This window comes from Cygnus olor, chromosome 10 (assembly GCF_009769625.2).
Source record: "Cygnus olor isolate bCygOlo1 chromosome 10, bCygOlo1.pri.v2, whole genome shotgun sequence".
Taxonomy (NCBI): Eukaryota; Metazoa; Chordata; class Aves; order Anseriformes; family Anatidae; genus Cygnus; species Cygnus olor.
In genome coordinates, this window is record NC_049178.1 from 15,649,854 (window position 1) to 15,676,469 (window position 26,616).

Below are 26,616 nucleotides of genomic sequence, written 5' to 3' on the forward strand. Positions count from 1 at the left end.
TTTTATGAGCAGATTGAGGTTTGTAATGTAAGTAAAGTTGTAGCCACACCACCCTCTTGCCCCCTACCAGAAGCCGTGTGTAGTGCAAGTGCGCACAGAAACTAATGCACATTCCCCTCAGAGCAGCATCAAGACCCCAATAATTTTAACCATCTATGTGACCTAACAACTGCCAACGTGCGGCAGTTCCCACACCTCAGGCCCCAAACCATTTCAACAGAGAAGTTTACGAGAGCAGGTCTTTTGTGACACGCAAGGTTTTTTGTTTCGTTTCAAGAAGAAAGATTTGCAAGCAGTTTCGGAAACGTACCTCCTCGCTGCACCAGCAACGTGACTTCGCTTCCCTTGGGACATTCAATCAGCATATCCACCACCTGGTTGTGCGTGAGGCTCTGCACATTCTTCTTGTTCACTTCGACTATGAGATCGCCCTCCTTCAGGCCTCGGCACCGCGGGCTGTCCACGATTTGTTTCACTCTTTGGCCGCCCCCGCCGGGACTGTCTGCTATAGTAAAGCCAAAGCCCATGGGCCCTTTCACTATATGCACAGTTATCAGTTCAGGCTGCGTTGCTATCGAGGATGCCAAAGAGACCGTGTCATTGGGGTAGCCGTGGGGTCCGTTGGAGGAGACCTCAGCCGGGCTGCTGGGTCTCGCTTCCTTTGTGCCGTTTACTTTCCCTGTTTTACTGCTGTGGCTCGCCGGGGAGTCGTAGTTTTCCTGCCCGTTCACAATGATTGGCTCTTTGTCCAAAATCGCCACGGACGTCACCAGGCTCGTGTTGGGGTCATCGGGATCGAAGGGCAGGGGGTAGCCTCGGCACAGTTCCAGGTCCACGCTGGCACCGATGGGGATGGACTGGAAGATTTTCACTACTTGAGCGTGAGTGTGCCCCAGCACACAGGTGTCGTTCACGCTGACTATGACGTCCCCTGCAGAGGACACAGACAGACAGACCAATGCATACAGCAGCTTCACGTTTGTGCAGGAACGTGGGAAGTGGAGCCTGCGAGCTCTGGTCCACAGCACCCACAGGTACCACTCCGGTGAAGAGCAGCACCCAAACACTTTGCAAGGAAAAGGAGCAGTCACATTTGGGCAAGCAAGAATTATCTTCACATAAAGGATTCACGGCATAAAGCCTTCATGTACAGAAATGTTTTTGAAAGCAAAAGCGGAATTTGGCTGATGCAAAAATTAATAAATTCAAGCGACAATATATAGCCCATTTAGCAGTTATTGTGAAGCCCCAGCTCTCGCTGTTACACCCTGTGCTACACTGACATATGATAGAAGCAAAACTGAGAGCATATGAGAGCTGTAACAGAAGGCTCAAATACCAACTGCTCAGAAACAGCGCCACGTAGCATGTCTCAAGCGTACTTTAGCCCGAAATCTAGGTATGATTCACTTCTTTAAGGCTGTGGCTGCAAGACAAGGATCTTTAGCATGCGATGCGCAGGTGGGCACTCCCCTGCCCATATCCTGCAAGAAGCTGGGAGAAGGGGTGCATGCCATGGCAGATAAATACAACGTGCAGTGATGTAACCCTACAAAAACACCGAAGATTTAGAGTATACCCCTCAATGTATCCCACTTCCTTGCTTGAGAATTGGAAAGCCGAATGCCGTTCCCCCAAAACAAGGTGAGGACTAAAGGTCATTAAGAATTGCACATAAAAACATCTGTAAAAACATAAATCAAAGTGGTGGTGGAGATTTTGATTTAAAGTACCTGTTTCCATTTTGCCATCCAGGGCTGCGGGGCCGTCGAGCACCAAACTTTTGATCTGCAGAAATTCATCTGGTTCATCTCCTCCAACGACAGTGAAGCCAAACCCCCTGCTGCTTTTCCTTAGCTTAGTGTGGATGAACTTCCCTTTCAACTCCGAAGGGTTTCTCGTAAAAAAAGGTTTCCCTGTGTAGGAAGTTTGGAAAATCTATGAACAGGCAAGCAAGAGCATTTGATCTGTTTTTCCTCTGCCCCTTCCCGTTCTAACAAGTGCACAGACACAGCGGTGAGCCAGGCTGAGACCAACCTTGGTTCTGCTGTCCTGGCACCTCGTTGCACTCCACCTGTTTCCCTGGGACCAATCATGCAGTAAAAGGAATGAGCGAAAACCTCCTATTACCAGCTGCTTTGTTAGCTGTGCTTGTGCATACCAAAGCCCCGAGGCTACACGGGGGGAAATATGTTTTTTTGGGGGGAATGGAATATATTAAAGCTGGCAGTGCTGGCTTAGATACGTGTCTTATCTCTGTCCTGAGGTGGTTACATCCGTCCCAGTAAGGATGGGATGGGGGCAGCACATCTGCCCCCTACAAAGTCTGTAGTGAGAATTTCTGCAGAAATGAGTACCGTTATGTTTTCCTCCCTTTGGCCTTCTCCCAACTCACCAAGCAAAAAGCAGCTTCCGAGCTGCGGCAAGACACTGCTCAACCCTCCAGCACAATCCCCTGCCCACCCCGCCACCGCTACCGCCCTACGACCTCTGCTGAAAGGGCAGGGAGGTGCTGCTGTTGTTCTTCAGACCCTGCTTGATGTCTGACTCTCTTCTTTCTGCTCCTTGCCTGTTGCGGATGAAGCACTGCCGTTGTGAGGTACGGATCAAAGAGCACCCCGGGACCGGGGTGGCCGTGCCGGAGGCTGCTAAAGCTCTCCGGGATCACGGTTAAGAGAGAACAAGGCGCTCCAAAACCAAACGCGCATCCTCGCAGAGCACGTTGCACAGCCTTGGAGGAGGAGTCAGAGCTGCTGTACTTCACAGTGCCAACACTAAACACCTTTGCACTTTTAATTGTTTTTAATGCTTAGAGGGGAAACGACTGTGCCACTAAGCCCTCTGGTGACAGCTCCGGGAGCAGCAGCGTGCGGCGCAGCCAGGAGAGCTGGCACACGCTCAAAAAACCTCGGCGGCATAGCCGTGGGGCTCTGCTCAGAAAGCAGACCTTGAGCGAGACTTGTAAGCCTTTGACTGGGGGAAAAAAACAAAAACAAAAACGTACATTTGAAGATTATTCATGAGGGGGAAGTGCGAGGATTCATACTCTTCTGCCTTTGAAGGGTAGCGGAGAAATCCCGCACACCGTGGGCAGGACCCAAGGTGCAGAAAAGCGCCTTGATTGCTGAGTGCAGCCCAGCCTCGCCGGTAAAAACACAGCTGAGAGGCAGCACGTAGCAGGGCTTGGTCCTCTGCTAATTTCTGGTTCAAAAGCTGAACAGGACAGGCAGAGCTTGCCAGCTTCTGCCTACAAACACAGCGTGAACTCGCCCTGTAGTAACAGCGGGTGGTAGCACCACAGGCTATGTCCCACCTACAGCATTTGGGAGGGGCTCACGTTTTAAATGAGTGTATCCACAAAACCCCAGCTGGAAGAGCAGTGCCAGAGGCACAGGGAGGGCTCCTTGTGCCCACATCCCCACCAGCAGTGCCACCGGTGGGAGATGGAAACCCCTGGGCATAGGGCAGGAGGACAGGGGAGCTGGAAATAGCTGCTGCGAAAGGGGGAGTGAGAGAAGGAGCAGCACTGAGAAAGAAAGAGGAAGGAATGGAAGAGAGAGAGTCATCAGTGGGTATCAGGGCACATCACTCAGAGTGGTGCTGAGACACACTAACACTTTCTTGGAGTGTTGCTGTAGGATTTTGGTGGATGGCAGTCAGGAGCGGGTAGAGAGCTGAGTGGGGCTCCTAATGGGTCCTTTGCATTGCCATGCATGGGTGCTTGGGCAGCCCTGCTCCTTCCTGACAGTGTGAAAGGCAGATGTGGCATTCGGAGATGGCTCCTTGGAGAGGACTAGCTATCTGGGGGCACTCTGATGAGATAACAAACACCAGATGCCTGGTGGGCAGGGCACTGCCCCCAGACCTTCTGCGTTTTTCCTTGCTGCCAGTCTGGACTATCCTAACACACTCTGATAACCCTTGTGAATGTGCTGGGGGGTTTGGATACTGTCAAATCGGGAACAGCTTTTTCAGAAGGTCAGATCTGCTGCCACCTGTAGCAGAGAGCACGCCCTGGCTCTTCATGGCAGAAAAGGCAACCCAGGATCTCACTTGTGAGAATTGCCTTTGGAGACCGTGGCTGACCTGCAGAGCTAGAGAGTTATTTCCCAGCTCCTGGGGCCTGTTCCCGCGGCTCTGCCAGGATGACTTGCTCCTGTGTCCCCTTCTCTCACCTTCCTCATCCTCTGGTTCCTGCACACCAGGGCAATGCTGCACACGTGCGATGCAATTTAGATGTCGCTAAAGATGCAGCTTACTTACAGCCACTTGTAACCAGAGAGCACTTGTACTGCAGCAGGTACACGTGAAACTCTGCTCTTGCTGGCAACCTGATCCAACAACTTTTCCACTCATGCTGCTAATCCAGGAATGATTCCTGTCCTGTCTGGCAAGGTTTTTAAGACAAGCCACTGGTCTGTGAGGGGCTGGCCTTACACAGACCACCGACACTAATAAAAAGGGCTGTAATACCCTATAGTGCTTGTACACATTTAATTCAACTTCAAAGTAGGTCCACAGTATTTGGACCTAATATCACTCCCTCCTCATCACTCCCTCCCAGCTCCTACCCCTTTCACATTAAAGGCATTCAAACTTAAATTTTCACGTGGATGTCTGTGTCTTCATCATATTAAAATATGGTAAGATTTTGTGTTGATTTGGGGAGGGAAGGTTGCCCTGTATAAACAGAAAAAAAATTGTTTGCTCTTGATCTTACTATAAGAGCCACACTGTAAACTCAGCAGTGTTTAGAAGATATAAAAGTCTAATCCTTGCTTACCCATATAGCTTTGTAGAAAAAGTTCTCCTCCCATTTGCACTTGCATCCACCAGCAGCAGTTGCTGTTAAAACCCACCGATGTAACTCATGCTTTCATGCCTTTTTAAAGACTTGGAACACTACATGGGAGAACAGTTGCAATCCTTTTTTCACGCAGGTAATCTCATTTGCCTCTCACATTTGGCAACAGATGTCGTCTTGAAACAACTAGTCTCAAAGCCTAGGGTAATTCAGATGAGCAGGCACATGCCCTGGTGTATGACACTAGTCATGGAGATACTCCCTTTACTGTGGCTGAGGGAATTTAATTTGTGTGAAAAAAACTTGTTGCACTTTTACAACTGGTTTCACAAGGTTGTTACCTTGCACTGGTGCTTCCCGAACTGCCTCTTGGTTGTTTGAAACATGGTTTGGAGCAGCGGGTGGTGGGAGAGATGGACACTCCTCTGTCCATTCTGGAGAGGGCAGAGAGGGAAATATTACTTGTTTCACATCAGCACTACGAGTTCGTGCACGTACACACACTGGGAGTGTAAGGTTTGAGCACAGGAAACATGAGAAGCATGGCAAGAGTGGAAAGAGTCACGGAGAGAAGAAATAAAATGAATGGGATGTTCAAAAACCTGTTCTGGAGGACTCCCTGTGTCCAGGTCAACTGCTGGGATACGCTACCTCACGCTCATACTTGGGACTTCATTTGCATCTAGGTAGTCTCAGTATTTATATTAAATCTGTTCCTCACAGCCCACATCTGTTCACCCTGACTGTTAAGTAGAAGAGATGATGTTGTGGCAGGAGGAATGCTGAGGCCTAAATCATGCCCCCCTTGGACAGTAACTGTTGTTGAATGAGGGATGGGAAAGCTATGAAAGTACCAAAATAAACCCACGGGCATCTCACTGCATTTGAGCTGCTTTAGAAAAAAAAAAAAAAAGAAAAAAAAAAGGAAAAAAGCGTTCTGAAATCATGAAATTACTTTAGATACTAGAGCTTGACAACATCCAAAATCCTTGGGTCAAGAACTCCCCCATGTAGAAAGGTTTCTCTACTGTACGTGTAAAATGCCTGCTCCTCATCCCCTTCAGTATACTACATGTCCCAGTGCAGATTGGAACAACACCAGCTATAGTGAGCTACTCGATACAGCAGATTAAAGAAGAAAACGTGTACTTTCATTATTTCTCGGAAGCCTAGAAACTTCCCAGAAATAAAGGTCATTAAAAAAAACCAAAACATCTCTCCCCATTACAGGCCTGAAAGCTAGGACATTTAAGTGGTTAGATGATTTAGATTTTCTTCATCTTATGTGAAGGGCACATGCAACTTTTCTATGCACGTCATTTTGCCTTTAAATGCTCTAAGGCCACAAAATGAAGGACAAAAACACTGGCACGGTGCTGCCAAAGTGTGGGAAGGCACATTCCCCCAAGAAAACCCCAACCACCAAGCCCTCGGTGGTGCCAACCTTCGGGTGGCTGTTGCTGTTGCTCAAGCTGTTTCTTCCTCTTCGCTTCAAGAACTGGGTTTTCATATTGTGTCTTCCGGTTGATGTGGCTGGGGAAGAAAGAGAGCAAAGAATTAGGAAATCCTTTATGTGACAAGCAGGAATGACGATCAGGTATTAAACTCTGCTGAGGAAAGGAGTAAAACTCCAAATGATACAAACAGCAACCTATGTGGAGCAATGCTCACCTAGTTGTGCCAAAAACATACTTAAGAAAACAAGCGGATTTCAGTCTTGATACGATGCACTGGCTAATTCCTTCAAATACATTAAAATAATGATCTATTCTGTAAAATAGTGAGATTAAAGCACGAAAGGTGCCCTTGCCTGATTGTATTTTAAAAGACAGGCCTATATCATCCCCAATTTAATCTGATTCCCGTAGGTGCAGTCGTTCCCTGGCTCACTGAAGTTAAAAAAAAAAAAGAAAAAACAAACACAAACCCAATACCTGCTAACATCTGCCAGCTACCTGATCAATGCACACTATTAATAGAGTGTCTTAAAAATATCTGCTGGGATGCAGGCTGTGGGCTGAAAAGCTGGGCTCTGACTGGATCAAAATATTCAGCACTGGCCACCAGCAAACACTCCCTGCTGAAACCAGCATTTGGTGAAACATCAGCTGCTCTCCTTCAAGGGCCATTAGGGTGCTTTTGACCCTTACAAAGTGTTTAGAGCTAACACTTCTTATCAATTTCAAGAAGAAAAAAAAAAAGAAACAACACAAGAGTAAAAGTTTCTCCACCACTACAAACGCTTCCTACTGCCAGGGGACTGGTAGTGTTAATTGTATTTGCTTAATGCACACATCTTTGTGTCCAAGGCAAAGTTTACCTTTAAGGACTTTTTCATTTTATAGTCTTTTATCCCACATGTCTTTATTAAAAAGCAAACACATTTTCAAGTAATTATGATACAAGCATTGTAGAGTGCTGTTCAGAATTTTTCTGCTAAAGATCAATATTTAACCAAACAAAGAAGCAGGTAAAACCTAGTTCGTGAATTTTGTAAAAGGTTTCCAATTTCAAGATAGCTTCAGAAACTTAAGAATAATTATAAGGATTTCAAAAAGTGCTACAATTTAAACTTTTTCATCATAAAGTTGTTTCTCAAAAAACTATTAAGTAATAATAGAGGAGTGCCTGAATTGGAAGGGACAGAGACAAATGCTCAAATTATGAGCATCTTGCTAGCTTATAGATAGTAAGTAAAATAAACTTACGTCTCATTGCTGTTACTTTTCTATTTAATTACAGCAGTAAGGAGTGCCACAGAACTACCAGGCAAGTATATATAAAGTGACAAGAAAAAAGGGTGGAAAGACCTCTTGGCATGGGATTTAATAGCCGAAAAATATTCTCGATGTCTTTGGTAAATAAATGTCAAGCCTTAATTACACAGTTTGCTAACCCTGTTTCCCTAGGCACAGATGGTAGGGTCAGAACTGAGCCAAAGCAGGCAGAAATTGTATTGCATGTCTATTCTGAGGGCTATCGTAAGCCACCCTAGCAGACAGGAGCATACACATAATTAAAAATTCATTTTATGGGGTCAATGATGAAACAAAACTCAGCTCTCCAGTTTCCCAAGGGAGCGGTCTGTCACCTAGATGGAGAAGAAGCTGTTCTAATTCTGGAGAGCGTCGCCCTGACCCCATGACTCTAGTCACAGCAACGCAGCCCGGTGCAAGAACCTCTGCCGTGGCTGGGCGGCCACGCAGGCTCCTCCATTCCTCCTCGGGAGCCACTTGAGGGGAACGGGCAGCCTGCTTTGCATGCCGGTATTGCGAGCAGAGTGCTGGATGAAAGGGATCAAGCTCGGCTGATTGCACGCTTGTTAGTGCTCTATGTACGAAGGCATTTGGGGAGATGCTGGGCCTCCTGCACGCCCTGCCCCTGGGGTGCTCCTGCCTCCCCTGAGCAGGGTGGGTGCTGAGCAGAGCCCACCCGAGGATGGGGAATGCAAGGCAGAGGAAAGCCTTTCTTCACCCACCAGCCACCCCAGACCCGGAGAGCAACACTTACTCTACATAGTAGACACCATATACGGGATCCTCGATTTTCTCCCAACCAGCAGGCAACTCTGGAAATAGAAAAAGCATTACTGAAGCCTCCATTGCAGGATCTTTTTCTGGCAGGTACCTGCTCTTGCTCAGCATACACTCAGCAGCAGCAACAGCTCAGATATTGCTACAGACGCTTTCCAGAATGATCACAGCATTCTTTAAAGGCTGGCGTAGCGCTGCACTGACATCTCAACCTGCCCCATTGGTGCCGTGTTAGCGTGGGAAGATGCCCCAGCCAGTCAATTTCAGATTTGTTTTTTGCATCAAATGAACAGATGATCAATAAATTTCCTTTCTGGGAGTGCCTCAAGTATCCTCCTGGCTTGACCATCACAGGCAGAGTGGCCCTGGGTGGAGGCACTGCAGCAGAAATGGACGGACACAGGCTACAGGCCAGATTTATGTTAACACCAGCACATGAAGATGGGTAAGGTTACAGCAGGCAATTGTAGCAGGCTAACAGAAAGAGCACTTTTATCTTCTGTACCAGGGTAGGGCCATTTATGCTCAGCACTGCTGATAAAATTATATTTTTGACACATTTCCCAGGGATTTACATTGCATTGCTCAGCCTCAAGTCCAATGTAAACGTGCATCTTGGAACGGGACAAAGGGAATTTAACGTAAACACCCGGCATATGGAAACCACCCAAGTGGGGCTGGCACACACAGATGTATTTCACTGCATAGTACTTAATGTAAAAACACATATTGCCATAATCACATGTAACAGAGGTTTCCTTTTTTAATTAGCATAATTAACAAAAAACAGTTCTGAAGATGAAATTAACATTTGGAAATGTATCCACTTTTGTTCTTGTTGATTTTCTAGACTGCATATAGTACTTTAGCTATAATTAGGGAATGTAATAAAATCTCTTCAGCATCCAACTGAGGGTTATTAAAGCTGTATGTATTACTTAAGGGCCTGATCCTTGTCCCACTCATTTGAACACAATGTTCCCATTGGCTACGGGTACTGAAATAATCATCAGATAGAGTGGTACGTTTATGCAATATTGTAATTCAACTCAAAAGAAAGCTCCACCATGCTACGGACTGTGCAAGTGTGGTCCCTGCCCCACAGCCTCTGCACATTCATTCTTTTAAAAAAGTCATTGCCAGATAACGTAAGTTCACATATCTGACGCAAAATAATTCCTCAAAATTTATCACTAAACTGACGAGACCAACAGTAAATAATCAGTGCTTGTTTATTATCAAATGCAAAGGTTTATTTTCATTAATGGTATCAATTTCTCAGCCAATACAATCAACAATGGCCCAATTAATTAGAATAAATGTAATTATCTAATTCTGCCTTAACAGACTTTAGCTCTGTTGCCATAAGGATAGAAACATCTCCAGACTGGAGACGAACAGAATCTATACAAACACACATGGACTAATTACTCAAAGTTTATGTTTGTGTTCGGAATTGGCTGAAGATCAGATGAAATTGATTTCAGGGTTTTTGCTCCACATGTGCCTTATTTGCAGATATAAGGTAGGTTTTTCATTCTTACCATTATTTCATCCTTACTGGGTTTAACATCTTTGGATTCCTTGAGACATAAGCAATTAAATGCAAGCCAGTGCTAAGTTTTGGGCATAAGAGTGCTACACAAGTTTATCAGAAGACTGATCTGAAATGAGTGCTTCAGAAACTGGTATTTCTCCATGCCGTGCAAGGAAGACGACTGCATGAGAGTAGAAGTTAGAAAGCAAAAGGCTAATCTTGAAAGTCTTTTTGCAAAGACAATGCTCTGGTTTGCAAAGGAGTCCCGTATGGTGAAAGCATTCCAGGGCTGGCTTAAAGAGTTTCCGTGCAGCTAAATTAAGACCTAGCAAGCAATCAGGAAAATTGCAAGTTGTGGCAGCCATTTCATTCTTAATTTGCACTGCGGTGAAAGTAGTATGGTAACAACCAAGCCGGGGGTGGGGTAGGGTGGGGGGAATTAATGGGGGAAGGGAGATGTAATGTACAAATGCCTTGAAACGAGTTTTCCACAATTTTGCTTGCTTAGTAGCTTTTGTTGATTTTGGACTATTAAGTGCTTTTGATTTTTACAGTTCAAACAAAAATGCTTTGCTTTGCTTCTGTTCACAACAGGTTTTCGTATTAAATTTTACTTTTCCTTTTCTTTTAAAGAACTTTCATGGAAAGTCAGAAAATCAGCACTTTCCTTAACCCCAAAACTGGTATTGTGCCCAAGTCATTTCAGGCTCCTGGACAGTTTTCTATCTCTGCAGCTTCCCATTTGAGGAATGTGTGCCTAGGTTTCTAGAAGTAGCAATACAAAAAAAAAATGGCAATTTTTAACACATTACTTGCTGATTACGTAAATGCACTTTTGGACTTCTAAAAGCCTACGGAAATTTCTCTAATGCCAATAATCTCCACAGCCATCCAAAACAGTAATTTTTATGCCATGTTGCACAGTCTAGCTTCTCAGCTGCTTTAAATTATTCATCACCTTTCTCTACCTCTCCTGCCAAACTGAAGATGACCCAGCGTATTAAAATTTTTCATAAATTTAAGATTTCCAAAAACATTTTGCATCATTAGGAGTCTGAGTGAGCCATACAGCTTTTAATTTGGTACACCCACGCAGCACTCTGAAGACTCAGAGAATTTGTCAGCAGGTAAATTCAATGGACAAATATCCAATCTCACACTTTTAAGACTGGGGTAAATACATAGAGATGCTACTGAGATGCTCTTGTTTAGTATCCTATCCTACAGATGGGATAGATGGAATCCTACAAAGAAAATCCTCCAACAACCAGGGATTTTAGTCATTCCCACGCATCACATAAAGGAGCTGGAGATGACTTCAGTGTACCCAGCTCATACTGCTCCCCACGTAGGTGAGTCCAGGAGGATCTGCCCAAGTGTATGACAAATTCTACTCCAAAGGCAAATTTTTTTGCGTAAAGAGAGAGGTGATAACATAAGGAGAGGTGATCTATAGCTCCATATGCAGTCCATCTCTTTCAAAAGGTATAAAAATGTTTCAATTTTTGATTTTCTCATATTTATAAAAAAAAAAAACCTGCAGATACACTACAGAGCTAAATATCCAGCAGCACTACATTAATGCTAAGCACCGATGCACTTAGTGAGTAGGCCATATGTCTTCATGTCCCCTCACTAACTTTGCTGTAACTGAACCATTTGAAAATGTCTTTCTTCACACTGCAATATTTGCTAATCTCAACAGCATATCAATGGGCTGTGACCTCAATAAAGCTTATCTGCATTAAAACAAAGAGAACATCTCATGATGTTCAAGCAAAACACTTGTGTGTTTAAGTGCCTGCAGAACTGGGGTCAGGCTTATCAATTAATGAGTTTCTCTGCAACTGTTTTTCAGCCTTTCTTCTCATGCATTATTCCAGGTATATTATCTAAAAGAACAGTTCCTGGAGAAGTGTTAAAAGTGAGTCAATAGCTGCTGGCTGCCAATGCCATATCAATCACACCAAAGCGGACGCAGAATAACTTGCAAGTCATTACAGAAAGCGGAGGTTAATTCTCTGGTAATACAATCCTCCAGTATGCAGAACTATGAACTGTAAATACAGTCCTCTTTAAAGCAATAATAGTGGAAACAAAATCCTATGCAATCTCTTATGCCTTTCAGCTTTCAAAGTGCACTAGAGCATAGCTGAACAGAAATAACAACTACCCCCACCATCAGGATAACAGAACTAGCACCGCTGAGATTAGATATCAAGACAGCACACTTCACAAAAGGATGCAGCAAATAAAAATGTACCACATCACCGAAAATCATGTTTTTAAAATCACCTACTGAGGCAAAATGTTCTGCTATTTCATTCACAAGCTCAGCAAAAGCAGCCTGTGTAATACTTAAACTTTCTAAATCACACTTTGTTTCTCTTGTCTGGCAAATATATTCGTCCTTCAGCTAATTGATTTCAACTTTGGCACATTTGAACCTTTCCCTGAAGCCAGTGATACCAATGTAAAAGCCCCTAACTTCTACAGAGTCCAGAAGGAAGCAAATTCAAACAAACTTTGCAAAATTAAGGCCCTCTAGCTTTCCTCAAACTCTGAATCAGTACAAAAACTACTGTAGATCTGATACTAAGGGAAGAATAATACCTTTATGGGCTAGGGAAGTTTTGTTGCTAAATTAGGCTTGTTGAAATGAAAAACAAAATTGAAAGATGCAAAATGACACAAAGGAGAAAGCAATTAAAGGCTTAAAACTGTGCAGTTGAAGTCAAACATCAAAACAAGAGATGGATGATTTACCTAGTTCACTGTCCAGTTCCTCCGTGTGTACCCCTTCTTCTCCAAGGGAAGAGCAGTAAATGAGACAGAAAAAATTAAAAGAAAATTTCAGATACCAGCACCAAGCAAGAAATTCCCTCCAGCAAACAGCAGAACAAGCACTAGTTTTCCAGATTGAGCCCAAGCTTTCCATTTATCACATTCCAGTGACCAGAATATTGATGGATTTCGTGTATATAATGAAAGAATTGGTTCTTGCGTTAATAGAATATATGTATCAATTGACTATTTTCATGCCACGGTTTGATGTGGCAAGGTAATACATTTGTGTTCTTCTCTCTGTAGTGAAGCTTCTCCCTCAGATCTGCATGGTCCGACCTTCATAATCTTTTCTGTAGACACAAGGATCTATCAGAAGGCCAGACCTGAATACCAATGAAGAAATCTGAGAGGATAAACCTTGTATCTAAATAAGAACTAATGTGGCAAGGTTTTCAAGAAGGTACCTAGATTTGTGTGCATACAAGGTCCAATTGACTTCATTTTAACTGCTGGGATGATTTAAGATAGGCACGAAGCAAAGTGCCTCGTTTAACTGGAGTCACAGGCCCATACCAAAGTCCTGATGCACTGGTGAGGCAAAGACAGGAATTCTCCATTTTTAGAGGCACCTGGGACAAAGACCACAATTTTTCAAACACACAAACCCATCAATATTCACTGTTGCTCCATTTATCATTATCTGCTCCATATTCATAAGTTAACAGTGACACAGATGATTAAAGTATTGCTTAGCCTATAAATAATAATAATGCAGTCAGAAAATGAAGGATGATGACAAACCCAGAACAAAGATGGTAAAAACAATCTTGGACCTAGTACGGTAAGGTATAAGCCACGTAAACGAATGACAGAAGCAAACAGAAGATGTAGTGTCATGGCACTGCTTTTGAAAACTTGGATACCTAAAAACACTTCCACAACCTGCAACGGATTCTACCCAAACAGTTGTTTAGGAACATTAACATGAAATATGATCTGCAATTTCCTTTGATAGCCTAAACAACTCAAACCTACCCAGAACTGGCCAGGGACACACGTCCTGACGAAGAAAGAACACAAGACAACTGCCACCAAACAAGTCTGAAAAAACATCTAACATTTATAAAAACCACAGACGGGATGGGGTCAAGCCTGAAAACTCACGCACACACACAGAACACAAACAAAATGGAGGCGTCCCACTGACTTCAGTGGAAATACACCCGACGGCGACCCTTGCCAAAAAATGTCAAACTTCCACGATGCAGTAAAAATAATTTTCTCTCTTTTTAGTGCTTTGAAATATAATTATTCTTATGTGTGAAGCAAGATCGGAGCAGCCAAGCAAAACAGTGCAGTGCATGGTTGCACCTCGGAAGCAACTGTTTTAATTACTGAACGTTAAAAATGTTCATTAATGAGCAACTTAGTGAATGAAGTGAAGGGGCACGTGGGAAGATGAAATTAGCTAATTTTAAGGACCTGATAAACAAAAATGCTGCAACTCTGTAAAATTACGAATTAAATACAATAAATTACCCAGCTGCATGTTTCCAATCCCAATTAAATAAATTATCCCAATGCTTGTCTTGTAATTGCTGAGAGGACAAGAGGTTTAAAAGACTTTCCCTTCTGCAAGGGGACGTAAAACTGTTGAGTGGAGTTGCTCAGCCGCCCGCTGCTGGCTCATCCTGCCAGCTGCTCCTCGCCCTGGCTCAGAGCACAGCGCGGGGCATCACCAGGGCTATCGGCGTAGCGGGAATCTCGCTGGCACAGAAAGCCAGAGCAGAAGCTGTGCTTGAGGGAAAACTGCCCTCCGAAAGAAAAAGGCTTGTGCTGAGACTTTGCAACCTTCTCCTTAAATTGCCAGCAACGCTTAACTGCAAGGAAGAGGGAGCTCTGCCTGCATATGCTCCGATTTAATTTTGTTCCTGTTCTGATTACCCGCTGACATATCCATTTTTAGGCCCAGAGCAAGGCCTTCATTAATCCAGCTCCCTCCGCTCGCTCCTTGACAGCTGACGCCAGCTGCTGAGGATGTGAAGCAGGCGTCTGAGCTCAGCGTGCCCGTGCTCGGTCGGTGCCTGAGCTCTGCACATCCTCGCGGGTTGGGTGCACACCGCTGCACTGCCCACAAGAGAGCTGGTGACCTGCTTCGTCACGGCAGCGAAGGCCGCACAGACAACTTCTCCCATCCTGCAAAATCTCACACGTGAAGAAGAGGAGGAGGTTGGAAAACTGCACGTGCAGAAATAGTAACAGCAGTTCTGGGGGCCAGGTTTGAACCTGCCGGTAAAAAGGTTGAGCTGAATTGGTCCTTTTCCAAAATAAAAACGTAACGCTAGTGAGCTGACTCACACCAGTAGGAGGTTAATCATATCACGAACATTAATTTTACAAGGACAGCAACAACACTGATGAGGTAAACCTTTCAATTTTTACTATCTGTCTACCATGATAGCATTGTGTTAGTTGAAACTATTCACTAGAATATCAACACCTTTTCTGGTCAGTAGACCAAAATTTCCACATAGGTTTTTCCCAAATGTCTGAATTATTTTTATCATGAGTCCCTTTTTCTTCCAGTGCCTCCTTAAGGATGCAGGGAGAGAACCTCCTTTAGCAGTCCTGCATTTGGCTGCTCTACATTGGACAGTGGCTTGCATTTCCAACATCTCAAGGAATACAAAATTACCTCAGTGCAAACAATCAGTGGCAGAAATCTACAATTTCAAATGGAACTTGTCTTCAACAACCACAACACTAAGTGCGCTGTCAGAATTTAACATTAAAAGTGAAGCAATTGAGTTATTTTTGCTCAAACAAGGAAATAAAAACACAACTCTTTCAATTCATGTAAAACAGGCAGCTGAAGCGTAACACAATGGAGCACGCAGAGCCTCAGCCGCTTTCCTCCTACACAGCGATCCAAGGAGTGAGCGTTCGAGAGCTCCAAGGCTCGTTCAGCACCAGCGACTATTTAAATGCCTTTGCAAAAACAGAGGCCTCTCACTTTGACCACCTCTCACTGATTTTTATTAAACGATCTGCCATCTCGACAGCTTACACACACAGACAGTGATTTTACAACATAATCAATATTATCTCTATGTACTTATAAACCATCTTATTATTATTTACACATTTCTGAACACAGTACCAAAAAGGGAAAAAGGAAAGGGAGAAAGCCAAAGGATGAAACACATCGTTATTTAACTATTTTCAGTCTCTTACCATCATCTTCACATTCTTCTAGAGGCTTTTGCTGTTTGTTCAGGCACCGTGGATCTAGCCAAGATGTTGTTTTTGTATTATGGCTGGAAACCAAAAATGGAAATATGACCTTTGTTAATAAACCAGAGCTGAAGTATCAGTGACAGAAAAGTATATATCCTCCTTATTATTCAATAGACCTAAAGGCATACTTTTACCTCAGAAAAAGCAGCATTACAATCTGATGTTCTGCAAACTAGTCTACCAAAACGCATGAATCTTGGCATTGAAAGGTGAAAAACAAAAAGCTAAAATACAAAAATTAGCATTTCTGACTGGCAGGATGTATGTGAAAGTTGCCAATATTATAATATGAATTTCCAAACTTTAGTCTTGGTGGTTTGTTTCTCAGTTCCAGGAACTGTCTCGTGAGCCATTTGCCTCTCGATGAAAAGACAGAAATTTCCCTTCCACAAAAGATGCAGTGACCTTTCTCACTGCAAAAGACCCCTAACATTTGTTTAGACTTGGCCCATGCGTTAGTCAAAAGCAAAACTTCCAGTGACAACTTTTAATTACACACACAAAAATGTCAGAGCCTTTGATGGAAGTCAAACAGCTTCACTTTCAACTCTTCCTTCTCACAAGTCCCTTGGCAGTACCGTGATGCCAGTCCCAGTGGTGAAGGCTGCATTGCCAAAAAGCTTTAAATACATTTTCTAGAAATTATTTTCTCCCTTCATTTAATTTGCATGTAGAGACAAGCTTGTAATACAATGCCTCTTCTGCAGCCTGATGTCATCTTAGAGGGGACCTGCAAAGACAAACCTCTGGTCCCTGAGGTATCATTTCTCTGACTTAGCCTGTAACACTGCTTAAGAGCTTTAGGTTTCAATACCATAGTAATGCTATTTACTTCTCCTTCAAGGTCTCAGAGAGGTTTACAAACTTAACCTTAGCCTCACACCAGGCTCGTGACATAGGAAATGATGTAAAGAGAGCTGTGATCCGTGAGGAGCTGACAACTGACCAGCAAACTTGTATTTTACTACCAGAACATGGGACTGCCCTGCTCCTAGGATCCGAAAACACAAATAAAAGGTCCTTGTTTTACACATCCTGCTACCCAGCCCTTCCAAGGCAGGAGAACAAACTCGTTTAATGCTTCTGTACGCTTCAGAGCAATTAATCGCCAACTGGAAAACTGAATGGCAGAAATTGAGCAAGTCAGGCAAATTAGCAGCAATAAAGCAGAGGGGTTCTGACAACTTATAAATAAGGAAGCCTGTAGCCTAGCTGAGAAAAAAAGCTGTGGGAGGAGAGCAATTGAATATTTACATACTTCCTGCAACTTTGCCTTGCTAACCCAAGGCTCACAACTGCGTGGTTGGGTGAGGCACCAAGCATTTAGCTAACCACCTCTCAGATCCCACGCTCAGGAGACAGACCTGTGAAGTGCACAGATCTACATGCAGGGTAATGAGGGGCAGGGATACTTGGGGTAATGAAAATCCCAACTAATGCACCGCAGAAACATATCTCAGGGGCCAAATCACTTCAGCTCCAAGCCAGCAGGATCTGTTATCCGACACACAGCTCTGCCCCCCCTGGACCTGTGCTGGTTCTGTGCAAGCAGCTCAGATGTTCCCGTACTGCTCCCTTCAGCACCCCGACTTGATAAACTCAACGTGCTGCAGATGATGGTACAGGCATCTGAGCCAGCTTGGGTCCACACAGCTCATTAGCTTGCTCTCTTAATTTGATACAAATCAAAGTAAATTGTTTGTAGGCTCAGGCTGTCCTTAGAATTAATAGAACTGCAGCCACTCAGCGCTGCATCCGCACTAACACTTCCCTGCACAAAATCACCCCCTGTGCTCTGCATCCTCAAAATGGTCAGTCTGCACTGCGGGGTGGGAAGCAGTTGGTGTGCTATGAGATTCACATCAGACAGCGAGATGGGTACGCAGGCTATGCTTTTCCATCACGTACACGATTCTCCTGCAAAAGGTCTAACAAATTAGTTGAGGTGCTTCAGTCCTGCACCGCTATCAGGTAACGTGCATGGAGAATACAGTGGGGATGGATTTTAGTTTGCGGGAAACTGGTGGCAGCAACACCACCCCTTCTTCCTGAAGCACTGGTAAGGAAGGGTGGCAGGACCCATGCGGGGACACAGAAGGGAGCAACCGACTGCCTCGGCAGCATTTGGCACTCAGCATCTGTCCTCCTCCAGGGGGAAAAATGGCAGGCTGGCTGGGCGATTACTCAGGCTGTGTTATATACATTAAAGCCAGAAAGTACGTCAAAGAACGAGGCACCCTGAGGACATAATGAGGGGCAGAACACCGCGTTCGGGATAATGAACACATTTCAGTTTCATCTGAAATGCAGCAGATGAGGATTTGCATTGTGCCTCCTAGACTTTGGCGCGCAGTAGGGCTTGGTGGAGCCTCTCAGGTAACCGAGAGCACCCTGGCCCTTTTTGCAGCAGCCCTCTCCCAGCTGGTGAAGAGCTCAAAATTCCCCCAGCTTCTCCAATATTCTGGCACTCTTCTCTAATGAGTTCTGCTGCCACTGCGGCCTAAAGAAAACCTGCTCTGATGGACCTCTCCTCGGCTCCCTGCAGAAGTCCTCTCTCTCGATGATGGGTGAGGACTGCTCCATACGGCCCTAATCCAGCACAGCTCTCACAGAATCACAGAATTATAGAATCACAGAATATCCCGGATTGGAGGGAGCCCATGAGGATCACCTCCTGAGTGCCCAGAGGGATGGAAGCAGAGGGGGTGGTTCTGTGTGAACTGGTCACCGCCTTCTGGTGCACACAGAGGCTCAGTTTCCAGTACCGCGTCACACAGATCATCAGGGCCCAAATCAATTCCTCACCCCTTCCTCCACCCGCGCAGCTAAGGGCTCAAGTTTCATAAGCTAATTGAATTTTAATGTCTAGCTAAGCTCTGTGCAAGAAATCTCTTCCACTAACAGGTCCCATTTTATAAGTTACTTCTATCTCAATAAATCTAGACAAGTATAATTAGGGACTATTATTTATGGCATGAAAAAAAATCAATATCATCATAAAGCTGCTGACAGCGCAGAGCTTTTAGGCGAAGACTGTAGAGCACCAGGTGCTCCGTGCTTTTCTGAACTCACTGTGCCTGTTTTGCACAGAGCCGAGCCTCCCGCAAACCACTGCAGCATGTTAACATCTTCGGCCCGTTTGCTCTGACAAGAGGACAACACACAAAGCCCATTCCCTGGCTCCGCACGTGACCGGGGGAATTCTCTGCTGCACTGCGCACAGGGGCAGGCTCCAGAAATGAGCTCTCAGCCCTTTCAGTCGGGACCTTTCATTCCACCCGTGAAAACAACTGGCCCGTATTTTCCAAGGGTCTGGTGCTTTTGTAACTGCCCTCATCAAACAAGCAATTGCCCGTGGCTTTGAACTTGGGAGTCATTTGGATGCTAATCCAATCAGGAAATGCAAAAGCCCTTCACATGCAGTAAAGAACTTTTAGCTTTGCAACATTACCGTGTTCACTAAATATTTAATTCACATTCAATGCATCCACAGAGGTGTACCCAGGGGGGGAGAGATGGAATTAGAATAACAAAAATGTGCTTTACTCTATAAAATAGACTTCTCCGTTCTCGGTGTAGGCCATCTCCCAGTTTTCCGGCAGAGGACCTAGGTTGTCCTCGGCAGAAGGAGGTAGGTATTGAGGGAGGTTCTGAGATGGTTCCGTGGTGGGAACGTTGGTGTGGCTATCAAGCACGGACGGTGGGGCTGTCTCTCTTACGATATGCGTATTATGCTCGTCTTGGTCACCAGACTCTGCTGTGGATTAAAGAATTTTTCATTAAGATTAGTTAGAATTACTTGAACGCATAAATTTTCAACTTTTTTTTCCTCCTCCTATTTGCTTCTCCAGGTTTATCCTTAGAATTTTCCTCTCCTTGCTTTTAATTCACACGACACAGAAACAGTTGAGCTGAGGGCAGAGACTGCAGGCTTTTTGCAGTCGGGGATGAGCTTGCTTTGCCCACACACACTCTGCCAGCCAGAGCCTTGCCAGCGCAAATCAGAGCTTGTGCTCAGCTACTGAGTTCGCTCTAATAGGCCCTGCTGAGGCACCAAAGTCTTCCAGGCTGTCTGAGGCCAGGGCTCACTGATGTGGATGTGTTCAACGGGCTCTGAGCAGGCTTACAGGTTGACTCCTGCTGCGCCAATTGTGGCGCGGGGATTAGGAGAATAAAATTTCCCATTTGAAGAATGATCAAAAGGAGGGTTTGTAAGTGTACAAGGTAGCCTGAAGCTCAAAGCCAACAAGATAATGGTGAACTTCTTTTGTGCACTTAAAAAAAAAATTAGAATGGATGTCAGCACCACACCGTGCGTCCACATGTTGTTCACAAGTGCCTGTTCTGACTGTCTAGAGAGGTTTATTACATGGCTCTTCACTGTATCCATCCAGCCAAAGTCACTCAGGAGTATTTTATGATGTATTTGGCCCTCCTCCCTATACAGAAATATTTTTCATGCTTATACCCATGCCGTTTTGAGCTATATACGTGGAACAGTGCTGACCATTCCCTCTATCCCTAACCACAGTAAATACTCCCACAAACCAGGTCTGTTCTCCTAACTCCTTCACAAACAAACTTTGGCAACAACAGAAAAAAAAAATCCAAAATTACCCTAGTTTAGCAAAGTTTTTTTTCTGTTCATCCCTTGAAGGTGTTGAAAAACAGTGGCAATCCTTGCAAATCCCCTGAGACCACCAGTCTGCAGTACAGCCCAGGGGCAACAGGCGCTGAGCATGAGATCGGTGTCACGCTGCCAAGTCCCCAAGCAGTGGGACCAAAAGAACTCACAGCCAAGACCTCTCTTGTGCTCTCCAGACAGGAGACCTGACCTCAACTCAAAGCCCCCAGTCTTGTTTTTTTGGGGGACCATTAGCAGCAGCTCCTGCACTATTTCTACTCCGTGTGCTGGCTTGGCGAAAAGACAAGATACTGAAAATAATAAGCTGGAAGAATATGGAAGAAAAAGACCTAGACTGTACCCGTACCCTCAGATGCCTGCTTTCTAGCCTTCCTGTTATTCAATATTTTAAGGTAGAAGCTGACAAGATAAAAAAAAAAAAAAAAAAGAAAAGAAAAGCATGAATGAATCATCACCAGCTTAAGACTGGGTGTAAACATGCCAAAGCCTGAAAAACACAAGTCACTGAGAGGTCTTCTAAGGAAGTGGGAGCATTTTAATATGGCTAGCACACATACACATGAAATAAGCATAAGGAATCATTTTGGTATAGGAGAAATAATTCTCTTTTCTTGATTCTGTGCTCATTTCATGGAGGCAAGGGGCCAGGGTGTGATAACGTTGTGACGAATGAGCTGCATCTTCCAGTATTTCATCTTGTGAAGGAAAACAAGGAAAATAAATGATGCTACAGTCAGTTCAGGGGCAACACGCTGAGATGGGCCGAAAGGAGGTCAAACGGCATCTCCCACCAGCCTCCTCTCAAAATCAGATCCTGTGACAGGAGCTGAGGTAGCTGCCATGTCACAACATAGGAGAAATTACCCCCCGGTGAAAAACTGTGAAGGAGCTGGTAGGCAGAGATGGAAACTCCTAGCCTGGGAGGGATTAGGGCAGCCACGAGTGATTTGGGTTGAAAAAACATAACGGGTAACAGCCAAGCAGAGTACAAGCCCCAAAACCATTTGAGAGTTTGGCCTTGAGAGGTGCAAAACTACATCTCAGCCTAAATCCTTTCCAAGCTCTACAAGATGTCAGAGCCAGGACTCTGGTTAGTAGGAACTGTCATGATAGCTCCTGTGACTCGTTCAAAACTGGGAGAAAAATTATGGAGGTAGGAAGTGACCAGAGCCACAACAGGATTGAGATCTGTGGTCAGCAGGACACAGTAGGACACAAGACCTTCAGAAACACAGAGCTTGCACCCATGCTTCAGACCCCACTTCCACAGCAAGCAGCCCTCAGTTTACTCATAGGTACCTCGGAGAAGAGGACCCGTAATTAAATACAGTGGGCATCTGTAGGTGCAAGGAAGTGGACAGGACAGCAATGTATTCTGGAAGCAGCACTGGTTAATTTCAAATGCACCCTGCTTGAGCCATTTCATACTGGTTTTAATGACTGGAGCTCAACTATAGGTCAGCTCTTCCTTAAACTTTCTGACCTTGGCTGAAGTTGTACCGCAAACTAGCTGACAAAGCTACAGACAGAAATGAAGTTCTGGGCTAATTTACAATGTAGACGAGTACACCTCATGTAGTATTCAAGATCATTTCAACTCAGAAAGTTCCTGATTTCCAGTGGAACCCTTACATTTCAAGCTGACTGTCCACAAAGTGATGTTCAAAATGATGACATGTTCCTTGACATCAGAAGTCATTACACACTTCTTTTTAAGAAAAACCTCTACGTTCGCAAGTAGCAGAATGATTAACTCAGAATATAAATGGATTGACAAGTGTTACCTTTAATTTCTACCAGACATCATTTCATCTTTCTGTACTTAAACTTGTCATTTGGTTCAACAGAGTAATTGAAATCTACACTGGAGTAACTGAAAGCAGAATCTGGCTGACTGCATTCAATGGACAGTTTCTGAAAGAATATGAACGTGTCCTTAATGATCCAACTGCATAGTACTAGATAACATCTTTAAAAAAAATCTCAATTATTGTCCACAGTTAAAGAAGTCTATTCAGAGACCTAACAGTTTCCTATGCTTGAGAACTTCAAAATTCGACGCTGCAAAGTAAAACACCTCCCAGGAAGGAAAACAAACAAACAAACCAAACATGAATTTCCTTCATACACCTTCTCAAATTCTATCCATCACTACCAACAGCTATCCAGCAACAAAAAGAAAACAAAACAAACCAAAAAGTAACTAATGGATGTGAGGTTTTCCCCACTTTTTCTCATCCAGCCCAGTCCCACAAGACCATTTCAGAAATCACAACTGTGGATGTGAGCGTTCACACCTGGACACCTGCCATACAGGTAACACTGGCCAGTTCCTTCCAAAATTGACAGCTCTGCAGCAAACCCATTAAAAACAAACAAACATACAAATAAAAAAAACAATAAGGTAAATTAAAACAAAATAAACAAAACCAAAATAAAATAAAACCACATAAAATCCCCCTCCATAAACCTTCCCCGTGTGTCCTAACTGATGGACTGCGGTATTTTTGTTTTACCTGTGAAGCTACTGCTCATTTCAGGTACATCATCCTCTTCCTCATTCTCTGTGTGCACTATGCCAGCATTTTGCATATCATTGTAAGACTTGGTTCGCTTTGGAGTCGACTGCTTGGAGCCAGACTGCAGGTTTTGCAGAGCATCGGTGGAAGTCACTTTCCCACTGAGGGGCTGGCTGGGAGGCTTGGGCGTTCCATAATAGTTACCTAGGCAATAGAAACGCATTTACATCTTCAAAAGGGAACGGTTTAAAGCAGCAAGATTTCTATTTTATTTTATTTTCAATCCCATCAAAATCTCTGTCCCACCCCAGTAGTAAATAAACAAATAGATAAACTGACGCACGCTGTTCCCATTTTTTTTAAGGGCATATTTCATCTCCAGATCTCTGGAGTGGACGCGGAAATATTTCTTGCCTTTTAAGTTATTCTTGTTGAATCTAAAAGGAGAAGCAATGGTTGCATTGTTTAGGTGCACTGAGCGTACAAGGGCTAAAACAAAAGGCAGCCGTGGTGAATACCAAACTTCATCTCATTACATCTGAATTTCAATTAGTAGCCTTTTTCCATGTGTGCACCCACACAATGCTGGGGCAGATCTGGAGTGAGCCCTGCAGAAAATAAAAAATTCATGACTGCTATCACCCAGTGAAGTGATGAAAGGCTCGATAGCCTGCCTTAATACACAGGTTCTTTTAGGGTGGATGTTGCATTTAAAAACAAAACCCAGTCTCTGTCTAAAGGAAAACTTTGTCAAAGGAGAGAAAAGGAAAGGCACCACGTGGCACTGCTTTCTTCAAAGGGGAAATTCAGCGGTTGGGTCAACTTGGGTAGAAGTGAAGACCTTAAAGCAAAACCGGGAGGGACAAAGACGCACCACAGTTATGCCAACACACGGCTGCTGTTAGCTGTCACCAGAGGTGACGTGAGCAGTTCAGAGCGCCCGGGTACTTCGTTGTCATTTTAAGTGACAGTGGGAGAAATACACAAGACATACAGGTCCACCGAGACCGGAACAACATGGGAATGTTTCACTGGTTGGTTCACTTCGCCTCGAACAGCCCAGCAGCACTCGACCCTGGGATGCTCCAGAGGAAGCTCAGGTCTGGAATCGCCTCCGGCAGCACTGGGAGATACAGAAGTCCCGGCCCTACTGCAAGGCGCTTCTTCCTCCTCTGACGGATGGACACTTTTTGCACAGAGATCTGGGACATACGGCAGTTCACATGCAATTTCCCAAATCTTCCTGTTTGATAATTGTTTTTTCATTTGCCACCTTTGGATTCCAAAGGTGGACTTAAATATCCTCCCTAGGCTCTCTGGCATGCCACAATATTAAAATCTGCCCTCCCATCTAGCTGCGTATAAACCCATGCTGCTATTACAGCAGCACAAGATTCTTCTTTCAAATACCCAGGTACATTTATTTACATCCCTCATCTATCTCCATAGGTTATGCACAACATGACAGCATTATTTTTCAATTTTTCAGCACGTAATTACATAATATATTAAATGTCCATTCCCCAGAAAACGCACACCTCCCTTTATTACTCCTGTTACACTAGATGGAAACCACATGCCAAAGGCATGTTATGCGAGGGCACTTTAAAACCTCGCCTGCGCTAAAAAAAGATTATTTCATTTACTCTTTACATCCGCGCGTGTATTTTTGTTGCAGAAGCCAGCCTCATCGTTTGTACTCTGCGATACAGCGCAGGTTAACGCTAGCCAAGCACTTTGCAGGGACCCACCAAACGCTGCGTGGAGCAGTTCCAGCTCACCCAACCCGTTTCATGGTTATCTCTACTCCTGCTCAGCCCACTCAACTGCCTTTCCTGTTTGAGCCTTGAAGTCCCTTACAACCCCAAAGCTGTGGGAGCTGCCTGCTTTGGGATAAGGCCATGGGGATTGTGCACATCCCAGGACTCGCAGATCTCAAAGTGCAGCTCTGGAAAGTCTCCAGATGCACCTGGAGAAAGGGAGACTGGGAAGCACCCAGCTCAGGCTGGCAGAGCCCAGCTGGGGAAGGCCACGTTGGGCACATGTTGCTACCTTCCCCAGTTGTTGCCTTCCAAGGGGAGGAAAAAGTCTTACAGAGCCGAGGCTGGAGGAGTCGTGGATCTCCTCGCTCCGTGCTTTCGCAGCCCGAGCACCCGGGCAGCACCATGTGCAGGTTTGTCTTAACAAGGCGTGTTCCAGCCTGTGTACAGCGGCGTGGGTTCAGCTCCGTAGGAGCAGCGACACTCCGCAACGCTTTCATCTTCCGTTCGTCATTTCAGAATCTTAAATGCACGCTGTTGCATAATTTATAGGGAGGAGGAAATTACTTCTTCTGGAAAGTCTCTAATGGGGATGGAGGCTACTAAAGCAGGTTGCAGTCTGTGCTAGAGAAATGATTCTTATGCTCTACATACTGCAAAACTATTTTATGCAAAAAAAAAAAAAAAAAAAAGAAAAAGGAGGAACGGGGGAGAAAGAAAGCAAAAGGAAAAATACAAATGTAGGTGGGAAGAAAAAAGAATTTACCCTGCTCCACTCCTATCCTCTTAGGCATTTCTCCAGACAAATGCTGCTACTTTTTTGTTTGCTTTTGCTTTTTCAAAAAGTAGGTGTGTTTTCTCAGGATGTTAACTGCTAAGGCCACAGATCTACGTGTGCACAAGGAACATGAGAACAGCTTTTATTTATGGCACTGAACACCACTATTTTGGACAAAATTTACTTCAGGTCTGTTGTAAATGATTACATCCTTCTGCAATGGATGCAACAAAGTGACTGAAGAGGGTATGCAGATGTTGTTAATGTGGATTTTTATTTCTCCTGGACAAAAACATAGCGCAGATGTTACCATCACTCCTCCAATTACAGACCAGTATCTTTGAGTTTGCTCATTTTCAGTTCCCCTAGTAATGGGCAATGCTGGGCTTCCTACCAGTACATGGAGAGCTGTTCCTCAAGAGAAAAATAGGCTTCTTCAAAGTATTTCAGATTTGCTTATTCCGAAATCACCAGTCACTTTTCAAACCCGCCATGGCTGTTGGTATCGCTATTAGTGAATTACTATTTTATACAAAGGCTGTGTGCTGTGCTAGGGGACCCCTACAAATATATATGAAGGCATACAAAGGGTAAATATGAATTGGAAACTGAGCAAGGGTGTGCACGCGTGGGTTTTGTTTTGCAGAGTATGGGAAATGCAGCCACCGGGGCTGAACTTTGCTTTTCCCTCCACGGGAGGCAGATTCAGCCTGAGTCAGTAGTGAAAAAAATCACAGCTATTCCCTCAGATTCCCATGAGGAGATACAGGCTTGGCACACCACACAACCCACGATGACGAGGTGCAAAAGAAAGCTCCAACGCAGCTTCCAGGTGACAGAGAGTGAGAAAATGGAAATATTCTCTTTGCCTCGTGTCTGCTGGGTGCAGTCAGACCTACTTCTCTTTGCTAAGCAGCTCATTTGGAAGGCGCAGCACGCGGGCCTGGGCTCGGGGG

General features: G+C 44.6%; 1 protein-coding gene across 22 annotated transcripts in view; it reads right to left on the bottom strand.

Annotated features, from left to right (window-relative positions):
- MAGI1 (membrane associated guanylate kinase, WW and PDZ domain containing 1) overlaps nt 1-26,616 on the bottom strand; it is a 324,538-nt gene that overhangs the window by 52,517 nt on the left and 245,405 nt on the right. For 5 of the 22 annotated variants that reach the window (XM_040568198.1, XM_040568214.1, XM_040568213.1 and 2 more), the window contains exons 4-12: nt 23,120-23,326; nt 19,505-19,715; nt 15,896-15,978; nt 12,641-12,676; nt 8,315-8,372; nt 6,249-6,337; nt 5,146-5,238; nt 1,734-1,916; nt 311-931 (exon numbers count right to left, since the gene is read on the bottom strand). In XM_040568198.1, coding sequence (XP_040424132.1) covers nt 311-931; nt 1,734-1,916; nt 5,146-5,238; nt 6,249-6,337; nt 8,315-8,372; nt 12,641-12,676; nt 15,896-15,978; nt 19,505-19,715; nt 23,120-23,326 — 1,581 coding nt within the window. Of the gene's footprint in view, nt 1-310; nt 932-1,733; nt 1,917-5,145; nt 5,239-6,248; nt 6,338-8,314; nt 8,373-12,640; nt 12,680-15,895; nt 15,979-19,504; nt 19,716-23,119; nt 23,327-26,616 lie in introns of all 22 variants that reach the window. The other 17 variants (XM_040568194.1, XM_040568195.1, XM_040568207.1 and 14 more) reach the window with 6 other exon arrangements.